Genomic DNA, 24,822 nt, shown 5'->3' with positions numbered 1-24,822 from the left:
GCCCAAAATAACTATTCCACGCGGACGAAGTCGCAGGCACAGCTAGTTTATGAATAAAGGTACAGAAATTAAAACAAAATTTGCATTTGTTTAAACTGCTATTGTTAATTTCGTAATTATTAGTTTCATATAGTTTGAAATATCTAAAGATAATTCCAACAAACTACGTGGGTATATGTTTACAGGCCAAGAGGTTATTATTCGAGTTGATAACACATTTACGTTGTACAATTTAGGCCACAGTTTTATTTTTGGTATCAATCATACGTATTATACATAACTGCTATCATATTTTCAAACAAGGAGTTTGATTATTTTAACACATAAATGAATAAAATCTGTACCACTTTTGTTTAAATGATAGGTGCTAAGATTATGTTAAAAACCCTGCCGTAAATATATTACTAGGGAGGATAATATACAAAGTCTTGTCAGTAACGAAGGATACCTGATGCATTTACATGTAAAATAAGTATTTCTTACAATTAGCAACGTGACATGCGGACGTGAAACCTAGTCATGCTATAGGAAGACCCGATCAATTACAGTTTCCATTGACCATAAGCATAAACCAACAACTTAGAATTATCCTCAATGATACACATTATCAGTGATAACTGACCATAGCGAAATGACTTTCACTTCCACAAATGACGTCACATTACGACAAAAAGTCTACAACTACAAGAACTCGATTTTCAAGGTCGCTGTGCTCGATACTTTATTGTCATTTTTTACGTACAATTTTGCAATAGGTTCAACTACTTTGAAAACGAGTTTCTGTAGATTATTGACTCTGATCGATTAAGGAAATCCGGGAGGTAATCACTACTCGGTCCGATCGGAGAAAAGTGATCGGAAAATTATGTTACTACTAGTATTTTGAATAACAGGTTCGGTTGCATTAATAACAGACATTAGCATAGCAATATTTATTATGAAGCTTTTGGCAATACTAAGAATAAAAATTATGTTTTACAAAAGTAACTGTAATTCGACAAAATAATTAAATGACTTCGATTAAACTTGGATTCTTCTTGTAGGCTAGCAATCTGTCACTATACATACATACATACATAAAATCACGCCTCTTTCCCGGAGGGGTAGGCAGAGACTACCTCTTTCCACTTGCCACGATCCCTGCATACTTCCTTTGCTTCATCCACATTCATAACTCTCTTCATCGGCTCGGCGGTTTCGGGTACTTTTGACCTGACCCTTTACCAGGATGTCCTTAATTTGATCAAGATACGTTCGTCTAGGTCTTCCCACTCCGACCTTTCCCTCCACACTGTCACTATTTGAAACTTAATTCGATCATTAAAAAATTTAACATGGCCTTTCAGTCTTTTCAAGACTGTTGGTTCTGTCTATCCCGCAAGGAATATAGACGTGACTAAACGTACGATTTCTATAATTATGTATGGAAAAGATCAAACTTTATAAATTAAAGACATTATAATTCTACGTTTTTAATATAGTAGTAGAAATACAAATTTCTTTAGATATGTATTATATATTACCTACATTGTGTTTTCTTAAGAGTACATTACATGTACAAACATTACATAAAATATAGTACTTTTAGAGTCTTGTCAATTAAGTTTATGATATCAGACTAAATAAATAAGGGCGTAATTATCACAAGAGACTGAACAATTCAAATAAACAAAACATATGTCCTTATCTTAAACGCAAAACACTGTAATTTACGCAAATTACTACGGCGATAAATTCAACTCGATCTATTAATAGTCAAATTTTCATTTTGTTGTAGTTTTGTTTATCTATTTGTAGATGCCATTTCTATTGGTTTTATACTCCATTAAATAAAATAAAAATAAATGGAAATTTTAAATGACAACTCCAGGAATGCTCTTCTAAACTATTTGACTAAAACTGATTTTGCTACGATTTGATAACGATGTCTAGTTTGTTAAAAAGCATCCGATAAGGATATTTGGAATTTCCATGGTATCTACCGCTTTGGTCGGCTAACTTCATATATATTTTTTTTATATATTCATAATAATTTCTATTAAATATACTTAAGAATAATAAAATAACAAAATAAATAAATATAAGTATTTGTTCGAGCTTGCATGAAGAGAGTTATGAATATGGATGAAGCGAAGGAAGTATGCAGAGATCGTGGCAAGTGGAAAGATGTAGTCTCTGCCTACCCTTCCGGGAAAGAGGCGTGATTTTATGTATGTATGTTCTCTCGTCATTCGCAGTTAGGGTTCGTTATTTTATAAATCGATGCAAGATGCAAGATTGCATACAATTCAAAAGCACAATCCATGTTAGCAGAAAATAAGCTAACAGTCATTCCGTTTGTTGCACCAACAAACGAGATGTAAGATTGTTGGAAATTGCCTAAGTTAACCTTTTTATTAAACGACACGACACGTTGCTCTAAATACATCTAAACGTGCCTCATACATTTTTGTTTTTTTTTTTTTAATTTCGGAAATAAATAATATTATGAAAATTTGGATTGAATTGCCTTACATCCGAGCAGCTTATGGTGACTGTGTTTTTGTTAACTACTTTATAATTATATGAGTTTGAAGTAAACGTTTGTAAGTTGAAAAGTGAAAAATTACAACATGCACAAAAATCTTTAACAGGCGAGAGAGGAGATGATATTTTAATATATTATAGAGAAAAATTGATGAAAAATTCTTCACTTAGCCGATTGTGTACAAAATTTGCTTGTTACCACTTGCATTAAACTGATGTGGTTTGTACAAGGTATATTGCGGGCAAAAATTCAACCGCGGTAAAAGGGAATTTCTCTATTTCTCTTGGATAAGGTTTTTACTGACTTTCTACGTAAAAGTCCGTGTAAAGAGCGTTAAGGCGAAACATAATTATAAGTGATAGGCAGTTAGGTACATGGCTAGAAGAATTTCTTTGATAGTGCTTGTGTACCAGAAGTTATTATGTTTATAAATGTTTTTTATAGTCAAGAATATTTGGTTGTAAACACAAACATTATCTTGTTTCTTATTAGAACTTGTCAACATAAAGAGGGCATATCCGTTTAAACAACTAAGCGGGTTAGTTTTTGAATCTATCTTAGATCATCTTCGCTGTTATTTTTGTTATATAATGTGAGACATAGTATAAAATTTCGAATGAGTCATCTTAGTGGGCGGCAGTTGACCTCTGGCTTGCCCTTACCAGTTTTCACTTCATAATGTTAAAGATTTACTATTTACGAGTTAGAAAATGTTATTTAATAACAACATCAATTTATTGGTATGAACGTGAATTAAATTATGTAGTCGATTATAGCAACATTTCTTCTTACGTATTAGGCACAAATAAACCACTGGATAATAAGCTGAAATTTGACAATTTGTATTTGTATTTTTGAAAAATAAAGATTTTTACCAGTTAGTTCATAGTTCGGACAAATAGTATTTCTATCAGTCATCTTGATATCTCTACCCAACTTTTTAAATAATTTTAATTCAAATAATTTTAATGAAGCAAGCTGAAATAAAACTTATTAACAAATATCAATGTCGCAACATTTGACAAGGAAATAAAAACATTATGTAAAGTATATCCCATATTTAGCAGATCCTCTCACTGTATGACCCATGTTATGACATCATCGGATGACATTGCCAGTGTTTGACACGAGACACGGAAATATTCATCATCTTATAGTAGACCCGTGTAGGTATACAAAAATAATGAAACTGTTAAAATGTCTTCATATCTAAATTTAATTAAAAGATTTCGAGAGTCAGCCACTGCACATACTGCAATGTCGGAAATTAATTGAAATTGAATATTATCATATAGTGTTAGATAGTATAAAGCAAAGTCGTTTTCCGTGTCTGTCCCTTGACTTTAAGTAAAATATATGTATGTATGCAAATTTAAAACTCCACAACGGATTTTGATACAGATTTTTTAAAAGATAGAATTATTCAAAAGGAAGGTTTATTTATACGTATAAATGCTACCTACTAGCGACTCGTTCCGGCTTCGCACAGCCGGAACGAGTCGCTAGTAGGAGATAAAATTTTAATCGAGAAGTGGATATTTATTTAAATTTTAACAATAAAAACGTCGAACTCGCTTCAGAATTTACATTATGTTATTGGTATATGTTCCAACTAGCTGTTTGCATTCCTCAATGTCAAAGTACTTATACTAAGAAAAGTTAATCATTAAACCACAAGACCAAGAATGTTGAAAGATAAATAAATAAGAGATTGTTTACTCTTTAATGCGCCATAAAATATATGTAGATGAAGACATACATCTACAAAATATTTGCATAAAGAAACTACAAGAGGTTGCCTTATCGCATACTATAAATTGTAGCGTTGAGTGCCGAGATTGAAGTAAAAAAAAAAAGTGAGTTGCATTGCAAAATAATATAAGTGAAAAACTACAAAAAAGAATTCAACAAATACCTAGAGATAGGAAAGTATGTTTTTATGACGGGTCAAAAGTAACCCAGGTTAAAAGTACCCTAAATCAACGAACTTATATGAGAGTTATGTTTAATATGTATATGTTTTATGCTTATTTTAAATAACTATAATTGTTTTAAATCTAAGGTGCTATTGCAAATCTAAAAATATATTTTTACTTTAATAGGTTATATTATATAAAATAGTAAAAGTTTTTACTTTAGAATATCAAAGCCATCAAAATGCCATACAGCTAAATGTAGCCTTCCAGTCTTTGCGAGACTGCTGCCTCTGTCTACCTCGTAAGGAATAAAAACGTGATTATAGTTATGTATGTGTATGTTTTCACCTTCTAGTCTCCTAGGCGAAGTGATATCAAGTATTAGAAAAGTTAAGGTGCCTCTGCGGGTTTTCCGCTTTCTCAAACACATCTAGAAAGTATGTTTTGCAACACGCTACTTCTTAGGTTTACTCGTTAAGTCGCTGTTTAAAAATATATAAACAAGTTAGAAAATATGGGTGCGAGTCGTCGTGCGAGAATTTATCGTTCAATTTAGGTTATCATTATTAAGCCTTAATCATTGTTTGTTATTTCCTATTCACAAACTTCGTACGACATCATAATTGCATATTAGGTAAAAAAAAAATTAATAATAAATAGATCATACCTATTTAAAATGACCTATGAACATCTATCTACATACTTATTTTATGGCAAATATAGTCAGAAACAGAAATATCAATAAAATTTAATTTTATGGTTTACGTATGAGTCTAAAGTACCACCCGATTCTCTATATATATATTCTGTATCATAGCACGACATCTATCGTACAATTAGGGAACTAATTCTAGTTCAGCTAGTCGACGCTAGAGGGCCATCCTATTTGTTAAAGCGTCCTCTAGCGTCGAGTAGCTGAATATTGGCGTAATTTATAACTTTTCATAGGATCATACTGCCATCTATGTAAGTTATTTGGAACGAATAGTTAAATAGTATCGCAACATAAATCATAGATGGCAGCACAACATACCATCACTGACGAAGTGTAATACTAATGTTAGGTTAAATATCATTTAAAATACTTGTTAAAGATGCCGATACCGTACACAAAACCACTGTGATAGTGTGCACATCATTAAATATTTTTGTAAATACCTACATAAAATATTTTGATAAAAAAAATATACTCAATCTTACCTTCCATAACGTAGACAATACTGCCGACATCTCCCTCTTTGATGATGAGACTGCCCGCAGCATATTCCACCGGGTACATGCAGTCCACGATTTCGCGGATCTGCGTCATCTCCAAATTCTTCATGAAGTCATTGTCCAGGATCGCACTCTTTATCAATTCCCGGGATCTGTAAAAGAAAATGGAAATAAATTATTAATAAACTTAATTTTCATTCAGATAATGTAAGACTTCTTGATCTAAGGTCTTTTTGTTTTATTATGTGGTCTTTTTAGTGCTAAGTTTGGTAAAAAGCTAGTTTGCTGATTTTAAGACATTTCATAGGTAGGTAGGTACATGACACACAATTAAATCTGATTTTTTGAGATGTGGATAACGACATCACATCACTTACATAAATATAATCTGTCGAAACGGGAAGGCCACACGTGTTGCACACACCCCAGAATTTTGAATTTTACCAAAAGTTAACTCCTGTACCTACCCTTAGAATAGTTACATTGTATATATGTATAGACAGATTAACCACGTAAATACTCTCTAAATTCGCCCAAACGCCATTACCAGACTTACCCTCTAATGTTCATGATTGGGACAAAACATGTCCAAAGAAATATGCTATAGCTGTTCTTGGGTTAATATGATCTGTATCAGAGTTCGTATTGATGCTCACAGACAGTCATTATTGATATTGTGAGTGATATTTGCATTAGCTTATTGTTACAGGTGCTAACTATACCTACCTTAATGACAGAGGAAATTAATATAATTATAAAGCTGAGCTGTTTATTTAAACTTTATTATACAAAATCCAAATGTATAGCAAAATAAGCGGACTTAATGCTGGACTGCTTTTATTTAGCTATACAAATGTATACGAGTAACATCTACTATAATATATTATTTTATACGGTAGTTTAGTTTTTTTTTAATTTTGCATTTATGAGATAATCTTAAGAAATTTCCTTGAGATTTTCACGGTGTTTTATGACTGGTGATTATGTGTTAAGCCCATTTATTTCATACATATCTGATAACTCTTCAGAAAACCAAGTGTCCTCAGCGTGCGTGAATTTCGTCCAAATAGCGTGTTTGAGAATTGTATTCATTTTATTCCATTTTTAAATATTAAGTAGATAAACTTCTAACATTTAAGAGCGCTGCAAATAAAGACGAAGCTTTAAAAGTATTCAGGGATCGTGGCAAATGAAAAGATGTACCTACTTACTTAGTCCCTGCCTTCCTCTCTGGGAACGAGCCATGATTATATGTACTTAAGACCTACAAGCATGTTATTATTGTATGAACTTATGTGTAAACGTACGTAACATCCTACTACTATTATAAAGGCGAAAGTTTGTATGGATGTTTGTTACTCTTTCATGCAAAAACTACTGAACCGATTACCATGAAATTTGGTATGTAGGTAGCTGAAGACCCAGAATAACACATAGGCTACTTTTTATCCCAGAGTTCCCGCAGGATTGATAGGGTTTCCATGCGGACGAAGTCGCGGGCGGCCTCTAGTTACAAATATATTTACAACATAGTATTGTAAAAATAATCCTTTGCAACATAAAATAAGTGCCCAGCCAATATAAGATAGTTGGTTTAACATAGAAGATAAATAAATAGAGAAATAAATTACATCTATAAAAAAAGATAGTACTATCTCATCATTCGAAGCAACATATTAAATTTTAATCGCTACAACATTCATCAAATGTAAATGTTATGGGGCTAATCAGTAACATTTGAAATGTTTGTACAACATTTTAAAGTGCGGCAGATCAAACGATGTTTATCACACGTCATGAGATCTTACGATTCTATTAGAACATCTACAATCAATCAGAGCAAGCAAGACAGCGTAATAAATATCCTGTCACTTATGAAGCATAAATACGCGTGAAACTAACGAGATAACTTGCTAATTTACTGACAGAAAAGTTCATGTTGGCTTTTCCATCTATGTTTTCTACTTTTCCTAAAAAAAATTCAAAAATTATCAATCTCTGCCAAAATTCAAATCATTTTGAAACTTTTTTTTCAAAATAATTAAGGAGGAGGAGGATACGAATATATTTTTATTACAACTAATATAATTGTTGAAACCTTTACAGTGGCCAATAATAACAATGTCACATTCTAATATTTATCATGCCAATTACTCATCAAGATTTTATCTCAAATCATCAGCGAAATTGGTGTCATAAATAACTATCAGTGATACAGTCGCTTCGTGACATAGCCGATGGCGAGGACACAATAAAGTTCGAACGTAATTATACCAAATGGGTCCATTCGAAGGCACACTGGCTAACACACGTTGGCCTCGGTGGAACAACGCAAATGCCTGTCTGTGCACAGAAGAAATTCAATCACTACCTTGATTGATGCATGACGACTTGTAAGTTACACGGCGCGGCGGTTCTCGCAGCTATTTTTGGTAATACAAGTGAGTCTTCGGAAGGTAAAGCTGAGTTGTTTGTATCCGATAATAGTATTTAAATAAGAGAGATGACAATTATTTTAAAACCTACTTGAATTACGAAAAAGAACGTATGAATATATTTTAGCGTATGTAAGTACGTGTACGTTTTATTGTTTCAGCGTTTTAAAATACTTGTCATCGTTCCTAATTTCCACGACGGTAATTTTTGTAAGTACCTATTTAAAATTTTTGATGTAATAATGTTGGGTATTTATATTTTAAAAACGTTGTTAAGTAAAATAAAAAAAAAAGAGTAAAAGAGTTTCAAGGCAATAGTGATAATCACTCAAGTTAATTTGTCAAATAAATTAAATATACATATAACACCAAATCGTAGGCGTAATATGTATGTATACAAACTCTACTTACCTTTGGGTTTTGGGTATTTTTACTAGTTTTAATTCATGGTCCTGTGTTAATGATGAGAGAGGTTCAGCAGATATGGCGGTCCTCTTAAGTCTAGGTTCACCCAAAGGTAAAACTCTTGTATTTTCCACCCCAGGCGTTTTAAGTACAAAGCCTTCCTCCTCTTCCAATCCATTTTTATGACTGTCAATTATTTGCCTTGTCAAAGGTTTTACAACTTGTCTAAATTTATCGATTTCATTCCTTAAATAACGTATGGTTGCATCTTTTTCATCTATTTCATTTTCCAGTAGAGCTATAATTTTATCTCTTCGTTTCAGTTCCTCTGTTTTTTCAAATACAAGTCGTTTCAGTTCCAAGTACTTCTTCTCTAATTTAAAATTGTGGTCCATTTTGCACTTTCCATTTGCTTGCGTCATGTTCACTTCACTGCTCATTATATTAATTCACTGTTTTATAAAGAAAACATACTTTAACACTCAATAACTTGGCACGTTTAGCAAAATTGATCTACAAACACTAACTGCCAATAAATGACTGTATTTTATTTATCAGTAGACCTATCAGAAGATAAGAGATAATTTCATTTGTCATTCAAATTCTATAAAGTCTTATTTTGAGATAATTGTTTTACAGAACTAAACGTGTCCTACTGCTCAACCAGTGTCCGCAAATCCGCAATGAATACTTCCAAATAGGTCACGTACGTAACCGCTGACTGATTCCTATTGTTCCTTCATTGATCCCATGACTATTGTTCTTCAAAATAAATTAGTCGCCTAATAAGCTAGACAGTAAATTGCAATACCAGTCAATTCCAACTAATAAACTGACAAATGACAAGTCTACATCTACATATTGTAACAGATATAGGTAATAAGCTGTCATGTTGTATAAATCAACAGCGAGGCCGAAATGTTAGACCACGCAAATTTTTACCACTCATATGTTAGCTTTAATTGGTTTTCATTATACTTGCCTAATAGCAAGGTAACAGAATATTAAATTAAAACATATTACCTTAAGTCAGTTAATTGATGTAGCAAGGACTTTGAATTGAAAAAAATATTTATAATTTAATAATGCTATAAGCGGATGTCATACTAATAAAAAGAAGAGTCATGATACTAGTACGAGTACATGAATCTCAGAAGTTTCCGGCACCAGTTCAAAAAATAATAGGACAACTCCATCTCTTTCCCATTGATGTTGTAAAAGGCGACTAAGGGATAGGCTTACAAACTTGGGATTCTTTTTTTAGGCGATGGGCTAGCAACCTGTCACTATTAATTATTATGAATCTCAATTCTATTATTAAGCCAAAAAGCTGAACGTGGCCCAGTAGTCATTTCAAGACTGTTGGCTCTGTCTAGCCCACAAGGGATATAGACGTGACCATATGTTTGTATGTATATATGCAAAGTAGAAGAATCTACAGTGGCCTTACACCTACAATACAAATAACCTTATACATTTCAAATACAAGAGGTTACTGGACTTTGCCAAATGGTTTGTGATTATTTTGATGATTGTTTAGTCATGTGTTCTTATCCAGTCCTTCAAAGGAATGATATTTATCATGCACTCATTGTGTGTTGACACTACATTCAATATTAATATGGTTAACAATGAGATTTAAAGAGGTTATGCGTAGGAGAATTTGTTTCCTAAAAGGTCATTTATCATGCCGCTCCTTTCTAAACAAGAACTCAAACAAAGGTCGTATGAAGACTGACTAAAATAAAAAAATCAAATCAAGCATGTCACGTCTCGACAATAAACGAAACAACGTGATACTTTTAGTAAAATTAAATGATGAGAATACGAATTGCCAAATTAAAGCTGCTAAAACCAAAGATCGGCATATGATCGAAATGGTGTTTTTTGGCACGAGTATCTTGCGAAAATTAAATTTAGTATCTTCGAAAAAAACAAAATATGAATTTGAAAGTCTCTTTTTTATCTTGTTTCTTTTTTTATGAGTGGATTGGACTACCAGGTGAACTTTTATTGCTCACTCTGGTTTCACGGTTCTTCTGACATGCTTTACATCCACGTATTAACACGTTACAACCAGAAACATCACCAAAATTTTGCGATTTGTAATGAAAACGTTACGTAGCATTAAAAAAACTATTTTATTTGACAAGTAAATTTTAGGCTCTGCGGCTGAGACTTTTCCAACACCAGATAGTATTAATGCTTTACATGAACTTTGAATTTAGTGGCTTTTAGTATCAAATGGATAAGATATTGTATCCGTAATAACATCATACCTTCTGCCAATCGTGTTTCGCAGATCTTAATGTAAATATGCGGTAGTGCGAGCTTCTGCAAACCTGTTATAAGTTGACCTAGACCTGTTTTATTTGATTTTGGATGAGAGCCCAGTACGTTCAGCAACATTAAGCTTATCTTGTAAGAGGTTTTTAATTTGGATGAGTGTAATTAATATGACGGAATGGCAATATTTTTAAGAAGTCATCATTCTATCACCAAACTATAAATATTTATAATACTTATTAATTTAAAATTATTTTTTGTTTTTTTTGTAGTAAATTCTTTGAAAACCCCCATGAAAATCCTAATAAAAGTAATTATTATGTTTAGTTGATAAAATGTGAAATGGATTTCACTGATGATGGGACTTTTGATCCGTTACTTACATATAACCTTAATCTTATTTGATTCATGTCAATGAAATAGTAATATCTTCATGACAATAACGCGGTTCTTGAAGTAGCCTATAAATAGCTGTGAGTGGATTTGATAGAAATCATAACAGCACATAGCTTATGTCACTCACAGTGATGAATGATATTCTTAGTGCTGCATCGCAATCAAATTAATACGTCTTCAAGCGGGACGAGTTTATAACATGAATGGAATTTTATATTGCTGGGTTTTAGTTATCAGTAAGATAATTTCAAACCAATTTATATCGATTTCTGCCGAAGCAATAAAGTGCTTGCTTTTAGTTTTAATATTACAGGTTCAATTTCCTAATAAAAATGAAAATCTTTATTTTTCAGACTGATCTTGGTCTTAGATCTATTTATATATGTCCTATCTATCTAATCCAATAAGATATGTATCAGGTTACAAGTAGCAATGTCAGTGTGTCAAAGCACAGTGTCGACAGACATTAAGATATTGCAAAAACTATTGGCTAGATTTAGAATTTTAATATGTGTACTTTATATTTTTGTTATTTTTGTGATGCTTTTCTTTTTGCGTGTTTCAATTAATAACTTGACATCTCGGTATCTCTTATTACAGATAAAATATTGCGTTATAATTTTTGACTTTTATCTAAAAGCTGTGTAATCTCACTCTGACGTCACTTACATTTAAGCCAGGTTCAACGTTAACAGGCTACAGACTAATGATATTTATGGGGTTTGACATTATCATGACTTGTTTGAAACAACCGAAACCATTAGTACAAACGTTGATTATGTAATCATCCATAATCTGAAGCGAGATGTGCAATGAAAATGGAAAACGTCAACGCTAAACATTAATCATTGTTATGGTTATTTTTAATTTAGAAATGGTAGCCAAGTAGCCTAAGGTAAATAAACTTTGTATTTAAATAAATTGTAAGTCTTCACATATGAAGGCAAAGATTTAGGTTTATTTCGAGCAAATGACAAGTAGATAGATCTTTTAAAACAAAAAGCAGATAACATTTTTTAGCATCACGGTCTGGACAGAATATATTTATATTGAGAAGGGACAGAGAATTTTCGCATTGGATTTCACAGGTGGAACCTTGACACACATTTCTTTCGAAGAACTACTTGTTCAATTGTTTAAAAAACCACTAAGGTTGAAGTCACTCAGTGAGAGTTATTTTTAAAGTGTTATGTTTTCTAAAACCGCACACTTCGGTGGCATTTGCAAAACGGATTATTGCTATAGAAAATTATATAATAGTATACTCTATAAAATGTTTAATAATAATAATAATCCATTTTGCTTTTCTGAACCATCATATTTTATGCAGATAAAGATTGATTAATGTATGCTACGATTATAATATCTTCAACGTGTTACTTAGTGATGTGGTTGTAACTTATCTATGTAACCATCACAAATTAGGGGAAAATACTTATACTTAAAACTTCTTTTATTTTAGAACTTGACTAATGGAGAGAGATAACCTAAAGTAACATTTTAATGCGAGTTTTTCGTGAAACCCTCGAGTATTCATTGTCTTTTTACAAAAAATACAAAATTTATATTATAAGACCTAAGATCAAACACTTGGTCATAAAAAATAAAATTTGCATAATAGATAAGGAATTATGTTTAAAACATCATCTTTTAAAGCTTTGGAATAAACACGAGCCATATATTTTTTAGATGATTTTAAAATTAATTTAGATTAAAAGCTGTTCATAAACAGTTTCAGTGTAATATTAAATAATATACCTCAAGTTGCTGATATTTCATGCATCTAGAAGAAAACAATAGTAATCTCACCTCGAATATTTTATCAAGAGATAGCCGCTATTACTGTAATCCATTCAATGTAAATGAGCCGGAAGTTAGAATTATGTTTATATTGTCTGTAAGTATTTGTTGAAAAGTTGAAGGATTCATGTCAGTTGGTACTTAGACCGCCAAAAGGAACATATGAATAATGAAATTTCTATGATAATTGTTTTATATTTGACTAGCTCGTGTTTAGAAGCTATTAGCTTAACACACATTCCAATGCTGAGCATTGATATCTTATTTTTTGCTGCCGACTTAGCAAAACTTACGGAAAAAGCGTGCAATTCCTATTACAACGGTGTTAAGAAATGAGTTGACAATTATTTACAATACATTTACCACTTCATCAATAACGTTACCACCAAACATTGCTGTAGCTAAAAGTGTACTTAACGAAATTGGAGAATCGAATGAAGATGTGGAAAAACTCCGGAAACTAATCTGAATCGAAGGCTGGCTGGACTTTATAGTATCGGAAGTCAACGATGCGTAAACAAACAGTGCACCTACTACTGTTAGCGACCACGTTGATGCGTGATCTGAATTCAATGACAGAAAATTAAAAAAAAAAATACAATGTTAAAAAAAGTTAACGGTCAGTATATAATATTTTTTTAGGGAATTGAAATTCAAACAAATGTAATAACTGCTTTACTTAAATCTGCACAAGAACTGTTAGGAAATATTTTGATTACTTTTAGTACGTCGCCAAAAATATTGTTTTAATTTTATGAGCATAATGACAAGATTCGTCTTAAGCGTTGGTGAGACAGTGACGTAAATATATAAAATAACCGTTTGTAAAGAATAAATTATACGGCAAACAAGAAACATTGAAATTCATATTACATTTGTGGCTAATATTATGTTTTGAATATTGAGCCTCTATTAGAACCTTGCTACTAAGTCTTACCAAAGTCGATATTGTGAGATTAGAAATCTGTAATATTTCTTTACGTCATGATGGCTATAAGATAAACGACCGATCTAATCCTAACATAATTACACCTGGAGTTTTCCTTTACGCTTCAGACACCCAAAATAGATTTTGAAAATAAACACGGAACGTCTTTGGGAAAGCATTTGGCAAAGTAGGTATTTTACGAGATATTTTATGCAGTAAAAGCATCCCGAGAGAGATAAATTTATTAATATATGACACTGGTTGAACAGAGGCCGAGCAAATTTCTAATAAAATATGAAAAAAGATTCCGCGTTCAGTTTTTAAATTTCGCGCGTTCAACTTTGTGTGCGTTGTTACCGGCTCGAACGCCGCGCTTGGACTAGATCGGTTATTCTGCCGCACGTAGTTGTCATACAACAAGAGGCAAGTCTTCAGGCAATTTTAATAATCTCATTCTTAAATATCTTGATTGCCGCTGATGAATTCATTGACACGAGAGTTGACCGACTACTCAGTTGTATAAATGTATGCAAGCTATGCTTGCAGCTTGTTATGATATACTGTTTCTTAACTGTGATTTGTTTAAGTAATATTCTCTTTCCTTACTTGAAATTTCTTGTAGGTACACTGTACCCTTTACTTATGTAAGAGCCTATTTGTTACTTGTTTAAAGCGCATCAAGCGATTTAGAACGAAGAATATTTTATACAAAAATGTTTATTTTTAAATTAATTAATAAATTTAATATTATTATTATAAATGTTATATAATTTGCGTTCATAGCATGTTTAGCAAATTTAAACTCTTGCCTAGGTCTGTCTGTGCGTATTTAGGTCTTTAGCATTTTATTTCTGTTCCTTTTTTTGCTTTAGGAATTAGACGACGAAAAAATCTGAATTATCCAAAGAAATTGATAATGATAAGTAATCTGAAAAGTAAACAAAAACAGTTTTTGTAAAAAAAAGAGAATTTGTGAAAAAGATTATATAAGGCTATACCTACATATTATTTTTCAAATAGGTGTTATAATTAGTTTTTATTTTAATTTCTGACCATTACCACATTTAAGTATCCCCAAATGGATCATACCTAGTAAAAGTTGGTTTAGATGCGTAGTATTTACTTAGTCGCTGTTAACGGCATCTATGGAATGAGATAGAGTCATGGGAACCAAACGACAACGCAATTTAGTATAAAATGAGTTACCCGGCAAAACGCATTTGTTGCTTTAATAAATATTTTGCTAAATTACCTTGAATTTACTTTGCTATTTGTTGTACCTATGTTATATTATAAAGTTATTTGCTTACACGAATGCCTTCAAGGGGTGGTCAATTAAATACGTTATGAATAGAAATAGCCACTTATTTGCAATTTAGCACCTATTAACTTTTATTATCTTCGTCGATATTACAACCATTTATTTCGATGTTAACCTCGTGGAACTACCACGGTGTTATTAATAGTACTGAGTACTGACGTAGTAGGTATAATTTAATCATATAAGGATCATGCATATTAAGAAAAATCCAAGTTCAGACGCCACAAAATGGCATTATAAAAAATAAAATAAAAGGAAAAGTTAAAAAAATATATATCGTGTTTTCATACAAATCAAATTTTTTGACAGATCAATTTGTACGAAACTTAATCAAATTCGCAATCTCTATCTATTTCAAATCTCTAATCTAATCATAATTTGATGTCTTACATTTTTGAAAGTATTAATCTTAAAATGATATTTGCTGCTTTATTCTCTAAATCTTAAAAATGTTTACTATATAAGTAGTTCAAATATGAGTATTAGGTAACCACTATTTATAGTTAAGTCGATACTCTTAGGTATTAACTCAGCTTCGTCATATTTTTCCCTTGAAAGAATTGAAGTACCATTTTGAAAATTCCCTAATCGTAACTATTTGTACTAAAAGTACAAATAGTTACGATTACGACCCTGAAAAATATATTGCCAATACCAAAAATTATTATTTATGCCCTCTTTTGACTTCATTTCAAACTTGGAAAGTTTTGTTTTCCACACGTCGCTGTACGAATTAACCGCTACTCGCCACAAGATGGCGTTGTAGCGAATATCTATCTTATTTTGTATCCAATAAAAACCTACTCGTCAATATTTCAAATAAAACATCTTATAAATGTTAGTAGACCTGCTATTAAACAATACAAAGGTCTTAAATATTGTAGATAGATCCAATCAAAAGCGGTTATGTTCTCATCTCAGCACATAACGTTGAATGGGTCAAATTGATTGCGTATGATTGTCGATGATAAGTCTGTGTGCCTTGTTGGTGGGCTAAAAATAGAACGAACGCACGGATGACAATACGAGTCGGTCAATTTGTAAGTAGCAGTTTGGACCACGAAAAAGCATAATGTTGTATACGTACAATGGGACAGAAAATGTGACCATGATCATTTTAGATTTTAAAGAGTTTAAAAATTAGCCTAGTCAGTTAGTCACCTAACTATAGATTAAGTAGGCAGGTAGAGCATGCTTAATAAAGGTATTATATTTTTTGAAAAGGAGTTAACAAACTTTGTAAATTCGTCTGCGTGGCTGACACCATTATTCCACATACACTATGTAGTTAAAATGACACAAATTAAAACCATATCTTTTAAATTGTAAATTAAAAATGATATTTCTATTGTATAACATTATTCAGAATTCTATGGAACATGAACGTGTTATTTCTAGACTGAAGTAGACGAGTATTAAGGTAAAACATGGTAAATGTATGTATTTTTTTACCTATCCCCAATCAATTTACGTTTTCTGCACTATATACTAGCAATAACTAACAATTATGTATTACATTGAAATACCTAAGTAATTAGATACAAATGAAATCATTTGACCACATTCGTCATAAATCATTAGCGCTTAATCATAACTTTGCGTGAACTATAATTCAGTCAGTATGTAAAACCAAAGTTACGACAATTTACACACTTAATATATTGCAAGAAACATGATTTATAGAACTTCATTGATATATCCTTGCTCCTATTACCGGGATTTACAACAACATTGTAGAAAATTTAACATATCACATCTTTTTTACTTACGGGGTAGACATAACCTATAGTTTCTAAAAAACGCGAAGGCCACAATTAGCTGGATGACTTAGTGATGGAATTGAGTTACTGATTATTTGTTCGCTCATCGCCTTAATGGTGAATCCCAAATTTCTATTTTATCTTTTTTTTTTAATTTATATTACTTTTTACAATTAAAAAACATTTAATCTTAAATTCGTCATCAAATATTGATTTTTATTGTTTACAAAATAATTTACATCATCTTCTTTATTAATATTATTGGATCTTGGATGTTTGATTATTATACAAGTATTTTATTTATATTCATAAAATACACACACATCAACACAAATATAACAGGTGTTACACGAATTTCAAACTGACTTTAGGGATAGCTCAATCTGTATTATTTGTCAACGTTAGTATTTATTTGTTCCAGTCTGATCCAGCCTTACGACACTTCTCAGCTCAGAAAGGCAGACAGTTTTAATCGATACATTAGTTGATAAAATCGAACTCGTATCCATTGACAGGCTCACTCGAATGGGTGCGACTAGTAATCCGATTAAATTAAACGATATGAATCCTAGAGAGGTGTCCGAGTAGTTTGTTATATACGTATCTTTCTCATCGATCTGAAATTAATATAAACGAGACTTGACAGCATTTATGTTAATTAGAATTTATGATAAGGCGGCTAGGAGTCCTTGGCCTAGGATGTAATTGTAAATAAGATATTTATAATGTCGTTACGGGACAAATTAGGCAGCGCAATCCCTGTCAGCTAAAAAATTTGAGACTTGTGGCGTGATCTACATTAACTATACTATAAAACTAAATCCAAGCAGGATGTATACAGTCATTATGATTGTTTGGTTATCTGATATTCTGACTGCAAAAAAACTTCGCCGGGAAACTTGCACATTCTGTCAGGATGTGTAGCCATGATCCAATGTGAGTTAGGATCCCTCAATGGTTGCGAATGTAGGTCGAAATCGTTTCGTGTAAAAACGTAGGTATTAGTAATAATTGAAAAATGTTACTTATATATTTTCCTTTACTATATAATTAATGCTCAAAATTATTAATATTGTAAATATTATATTGCTTCAGGTTTAATGTAATAATTTTTACACATAAAGTAGACACATAAAATATAAATATGTAGATATTATTAAAATATCAGACGGAGTTATAAGTTCTAACAATAATGTTGTCATCAATGCACTAGTTTAAATGAGTCTTTATCAAAAATGTAAAATTATAGAATTTAAAAATAAACGACCCAATTAAGTTTTATCAAAACAATGTATATTTGATTGCTTTATAATTGGAATCATTTAGAATGATAATTTTTTTATACGACAAAGTAGGACCAATAGCTACAGTACACCTTAATCTACCAAAGAAGATTTCTTGTACTGTTATATAATAACTGTTAAATAATAAATTAAATATTTAATAATATATCGATATAAATAAATTTTAAAGTGATATATTAGCAAGTTTAGCATATCTAATAAATATACAAAAAATTGTTACACACAGACATATGTATGTGTATGCATAGAGATTTGCCCAACCTGAAAATGTTATTAATTTTCTACAGTAATTTACGATTGCATATAATAAGGCTTCTGGTGAATTCACAGATAATTGATCTGAAGGTTAGTGTAAGACTATAGGTACTTAGGGAAAAATGCATTTTATCTTACATAATTAAAATTAAAATGTGTAATAAATGTATAATATTTTATCAATGCTGTAAATTGAGGTGAAGTAAACAAGATTGATAAGTAAACATAACTAGAAAATTCACGACTCGAGCCAAAGATCCGGGTGAAAATTTCCTATATTTAGTTGGTGAGTAATAAAAAAATATAAATTAAGATACCTAATGCCAAGCGTCTTGATTAAAAGTGTATAATTGTATAATCCTTGTTATATTTCATTGAAATATTCCAAATATGCAATTTAATTAAGAGTTATGTTTATTGTATATTTTATTAATACGTACCTATGTAATATTTATGTATGTATCTTGCATATGTCTTAAGTTAACAGATAATGTGTATCTTACTTTCTTGTGCACTTTATACCACTATATTATTTTGTGATGTTTTTCCTTTGGTCGACTGGCGGAGTATGCCTTGAGGTCTTTCCCCTCTACGTTGTACATAATTTGTGCGATAAAGTTTAAAATAAAAAAGATTTTTTTTAATAACCATGTACATACATACATACATATGGTCACGTCCATATCCCATGCGGGTTAGACAGAACCAACAGCCTTAAAAAGACTGATAGGCCACGCTCAGCTATTTGGCTTAATGATAGAATTGAGATCCAAATAGTGACAGGTTGCTAGCCCATCGCCTAAAACAGAATCCCAAGTTTGTAAGCCCATCCCTTAGTCGCCCCTTACGACATCCATAGCAAAGAGATGGAGTGACCCTATTCTTTTTTGTACTGGTACCGGGAACCACACGGCACCATGTCTAGAAGAAAAATACAAACTACCAATAAATGCGTATAAAAATTCGCGCCCGTACTCAGAAGGGGACAGTTCTTCCTCTTTAGATGACAATCGGATCGAGGTCGTAGTACCTATTGCAGATCAAAGTACGTACGACAATATTATTATAAAAAAAAGATTTATTTAAAATATTGAGAATTAAAGAACTGATAGCATATATAAAGTTGACCCCTGCGGAAAGAATAACTTTTTACTTAGAATTCAAATTCACCTAATCCGCACCTTACACTAACTGCTCCCTTTTTTTATGGTTGCCTGGAAAAAATCCATAACGCTTTAAGATAGTTTTGTGCAAGTTATGGATTAATATTTTGTAGTAGTTGTATAAAGTGAATCCATTTTTTTCTTATATAAGAACAAGAAACATGTATCGAAATTACTTTTTTACCGACATTATTTCTCAACAGCTAATAATATACTATCTTCCGTTTAGAAAAGGTTAAACTAGAACCAGTTATTAAATACTTATCGCCCGTCCAACAAATCATAGGAATCTAGTACTAGAAAACTACCTAGTAAGACCGGAATGTACGTAAATAGACAGCGCTTACTTGTATGGTGTGAATAAAGTGCAGTTCATACGCATTGCATGCCACCAATGTAGAAAGTATTGACTTTATGGCATAAATTATTGAATGAAGTTGTTATTATTATGGTTACAAATGATGAAGTAATAGTTACTTTGCTTAACAGGCTAATGCTATTGCTGATATTGTAAGTGATCAGGCAGGTAAGAAAAGGGCCATAATTTTTCTGTGTTTGATGCACTAACTAGGACATAAGAAAACCAAAGTGGTTCAAGTAGGTGGCAGATTGAGGAGATTTGGCTTTCTATGCCTAGTAAGATACGATATGCTTTAATGAATCTGATATATCGCAGATACATGACTAGTTTCAGAATCCTAGGCCACGCGAGTAAAGAACCTACCGTAATTAATGATAATGATGGAAATAATAATAGTGCATAATGAATAATCAATAAGGCAAAAATAACCTACGTCAATAATAGCATAAACCCTGGGGATTGTTTTTCAGTTAATTTTATTGAACGCTATGTGTACATGTATTGTGAAATAATGTAAAGAACTAACACTCGACACTCAACAAATAATCATTTAAATAAAGTTCCCAAATGAGCAATATTGACAGACGATACAAGATATTTGGCCTTAATAATCGATCCAGGAGTAAGAAAAGGCCTTTTGTATATAGTTACAATGACTGATTTCGGAATGAAAAAGAAAACTATTTATTTTAGAGTCTTTGTCTGGGGTTTCTCTTTATTTATTTTGCTTTCTTTCATTTTAATTATTTTTACATATTCACTTGGAGACTTCGAGTCTCTACTAGGTACTCTACCTATAACACTCAACAATTTACAAAATTGCGACGAGCGAAGTCTGAAAGCAATTTTCAAATAACCGAGCAAAATTACCAACATAATGCCACTCTTTAAAAATTCCGCCGTGGCATACTGCATTGTTTAAAATATCAACATGTTCAAGTTTTGGCCGGGTTTTCAAAAAAGAACTTTTTTTAATTCACGTAGATATAATTGTACATAATTTTATTTATACTCGTTGGCGGTAATCGGCTACTTTTTGGTGGTCCGTAATTTAAATGTCCTTTTCCAAAACTTGATCGATAACTCCGACTGCTTTCTCTGAGTAAACAAAATTATCAATACTCGATAAGTGTTTTTTAACTAAGGGTCTAATGGCAACGTTGTCGCCCTGTCCTAGAAAGATCTGGATTTTTTAAATATAATGAAAATTACTACTTTTATACAGCAAATTTTTAAGAAAAATAGATATCTAAAGAATCATTATGGGCAGTTTTAGAATTACACTTTATGTGATTGTTGTCAGGTAAAAGTTTTCAGTTCACGCTTTTTAGCTGTCAAGTTAAGAGTACCCTAGACCCAAAATCATGTTTTAATGTAAATGATCGTAGCCACTTCACATCTGTAATCTTTGTTTTGATTTAAGAACCCGATCAATTTTTCTAGACAGATTTGAAAATGACCCTACAAATAAAAAGCGACTATTCATGTCAATTGAATCATAAGCCGCGATTTTTTTATTGATAAGCGATTGTATCACATTTATAAATTTGCAAATACTGACAGAGATTGATTTACGAGCAGCTTTAATGGAAACGCAAAGGAGTGAAGTGTCTGTTAAAATTACAGTACTTAAATTTTTACAAATTGCCTGCTCGTGTCGATTGTTTTAAGTATTATGACATCAAGTAAAATAGAAGCAATTCGTCAAAATCTATTTTAGAGTCTGCTGTGTTTGGTGGGCCCTCCTGCTGGACTTAGTTCTGAGACCGATTTCTGTATTCATCTATACTAATATTATAAAGCTGAAGAGTTTGTTAGTTTGAACGCGCTAATCTTAGGAACTTCTGGTTCGAATAGATTTTTTTTTTTGTGTTTTATAGACCATTTATCAAGGAAGGCTTTAGGCTATATAACATTACGCTTCAACTATTAGGAGCGAAGAAATAATGGAATATGTGAAAACAACGGGGAAAATTATTCACCCAAGGGCTTCATACATAATAAAAGCAGATAGACTTTTTAGAAATAGCACTCTCGAGACCGACAATCACGTCATCGGTATTGATATCATCAGAAAGTTTCAATCAGAAAACCATTATTTGGTTTATTAAAAGTCTATCATAAAAATGCTTCAGCTAAATTATAAATGTATTTTTATTTCGCCTTCATGAGTTGCTTTGTGTAAAGATCGTTTATATTTTTTTCTGTCTCTATGGTTTTCAAAGGCATTAGAAATTATTTCTAATGCATTTTATTTGCATTTATTGTTCATGAGAAAATTAATAATTAATAGGAATACATTCATTCACATTGTTGCTATAAAGCTTATTTAATATTCTTCATTTACATAATTTGAGCAAGACTAACACTATAGTAGCATTTCCTATGTCATCATTCCGCTGATATTAATGGAACATGCAAAGTCTTTCTTCAAGATCATTAATAATTATTGGTCATTAAATTATACTATCTATTTAAAAACTAGGGAACAGATTTGGCTGACGATAACACAAACAACAAATGCTCAATAACATCGCTATAGAAGCCATGGCTTGCAGCCAGCATGCCATCGTAATCTTTATGTGCCTTTCATTCTTGTAATAATGTATTATAAAAATAAATGATGTCGTTAAGGGCGAGAATTTTTGAAACTAATTAAATGCTTATTGCCTTTTTAAACCTTGCAGCTAATGGGAGTGTTGGAGGAAATTTAAAAATGAGAAGAAATAAGTTGTGGCTTTGTCGGTACTCTGTTTTCTTTCTTGTAAAATAATTTAATCACCACATGACCCAAGCTATTATATTTTGATAATGTAGATTCTGGTAAAATACTTAACACGCTGAGAGTTTAAAAAATTACCCCAAAATTCGCGAGTGATGCATAAACTTCTTTTAGTGGAAAATCGCATCTTCAAGTTCTCACGTACAGTAACATCACATGCAATTTCCAAGAAATATATTACAAATGCATTATGGGTCTTTGACCAGCTGAACTGCCTAGACAAAAGCAGTATTCAGTATTACCAAGAAACTTCAATTTTCTTGCAAATGAATAACGTCTTTATGGAACCGTTATCTTAAATGCACGAGTCTCATTCATTGGATGTCGAGTTAATTATTGTATTAATAAACCAATGAATATTACTAATTGATTAATTTCTGGTTTAACCAGTGTATCTAAAATAACAAATTTAATTGACCCACATTACTTGTATATCATTATTGCATTTCTTTAGAGTTAAAATTTTATCATTAGTGAAATTGAGTACGAGCTGAAAATGTACCAAAAAAAAAAAATGTAAAATCCCAGGTTGAAAACTTTAGACTGCTTCGTAAGTGTAAAATCCCATTTTTAGGGAAAATACTCTGTCAGTAATCCCTTATCCTATGCTCTTCAAGCCAAAAATAACAAACCCAAATTTCAGCGTTCATTTTTATATAGTTTATTAACTGCTTAAATACTTTCTTTTTCTTTGCAGTTTGTAGACCGTCTTTCTACAAGTTTTTGCTGTTCTCAGGTAAAGTTAAAAAAAAAACGAAACATAATCCAATCCACTTATTTTCAGTGTACCTATATCCTTCTTAAATCAACTTTCCCTACAATTAAAAAACGATTTATTTAATAACTTTAACTTCAACTACATCACCATATACACAGCATTGTAAGATAAGTACAATACTTTAGGTGTTTTCCTCAAAATATAACCCGGCTTGGCCCAAACTGACCATCAATCAAAACCTGACATAAAAGCTTTACGTAAACTCAGTAAAGGCAGGTAGTAACTTGGTAAAAAACTTTTATTAATAAGTAGTTAAAGAGAGACAGTTAAAATATCATTTCTATTAGCTGTTTGTGATTTGCTACGAAAATTCCATTTTGATTCCACATCGATACAATGCGACAACTGGCGATGGATTCACTATTATAATATTTAATGTTTGTTTAGTCCTGTTAAGTCTAAATTAAATTGCTTTATTTATTGAAAGTTTTCTTTATTTATATTACTTTTATTATGATATTACATCCTACATTGTTTATATACAGAATTAAAAATAAATTAAATTTAGTTCACAAAATCATTGTTATTCGTCGCATTTTTGTTTGGGTCGTGTGCATACAGTTGATTCCTAAATATATATACGTATATTTAATGCACTTGTTCAAGAAATGCTCTTTATCGCAACCCATGTTTACTGCTGCAATCGACAATTAACATATACATTCGGACAGACATTTTATATACATAAAACACAAGTAATAGCGAACGTGTGGTTCCCGGCACCAATGAAAAAAGAATAGGACCACTCCATCTCTTTCACATGGATGTCGTAAAAGGCGACTAAGGGATAGGCTTACACAATTGGGATTCTTTTTTTTTAGGCGATGGGCTAGCAACCTCTCACTATTTGAATCTCAATTCTATCATAAAGCCAAACAGCTGAACGTGGCCATTCAGTCTTTTCAAGACTGTTGGCTCTGTCTACCCCACAATATGTATGTAATAGCGGCACAATCACTAATTAACTGAGACGAAACCAATCGAGTTCCGAAATTGGCATTGGACTGTTATAATCATTAAGATGCAGTTCTTTACTACATGAAGAACTTATTTATTTTGTTTATTTTATTAATAAACAAAGTTAGATATATTTATAAAAAAATATAAGAATGAAAGAAGCACCATCGAAAATGTAAGTTTTTTCTAACTTTAAAAAATATTCTACTGATAGAAAAGCTTCTTCGTTATCA

The 24,822-nt window shown here is 31.6% G+C and overlaps 1 protein-coding gene across 2 annotated transcripts in view; it reads right to left on the bottom strand.

The window, feature by feature from the left end:
* The window catches only part of LOC106143406 (cGMP-dependent protein kinase, isozyme 2 forms cD4/T1/T3A/T3B), an 85,993-nt gene that overhangs the window by 30,657 nt on the left and 30,514 nt on the right, over positions 1-24,822 (bottom strand). The window contains exons 1-2 of one of the 2 annotated variants that reach the window (XM_013345473.2): positions 8,505-9,029; positions 5,644-5,810 (exon numbers count right to left, since the gene is read on the bottom strand). In XM_013345473.2, coding sequence (XP_013200927.1) covers positions 5,644-5,810; positions 8,505-8,938 — 601 coding nt within the window. In that variant the 5' untranslated portion in view covers positions 8,939-9,029. Of the gene's footprint in view, positions 1-5,643; positions 5,811-8,504; positions 9,030-24,822 lie in introns of those variants that run through there. The other variant, XM_013345471.2, reaches the window with a different exon arrangement.

Source organism: Amyelois transitella, chromosome 17 (genome assembly GCF_032362555.1).
Source record: "Amyelois transitella isolate CPQ chromosome 17, ilAmyTran1.1, whole genome shotgun sequence".
Lineage (NCBI taxonomy): Eukaryota > Metazoa > Arthropoda > Insecta > Lepidoptera > Pyralidae > Amyelois > Amyelois transitella.
The sequence above is the reverse complement of the archived record's forward strand: the minus strand, read 5'-3'. Positions and strand labels throughout refer to the sequence as shown.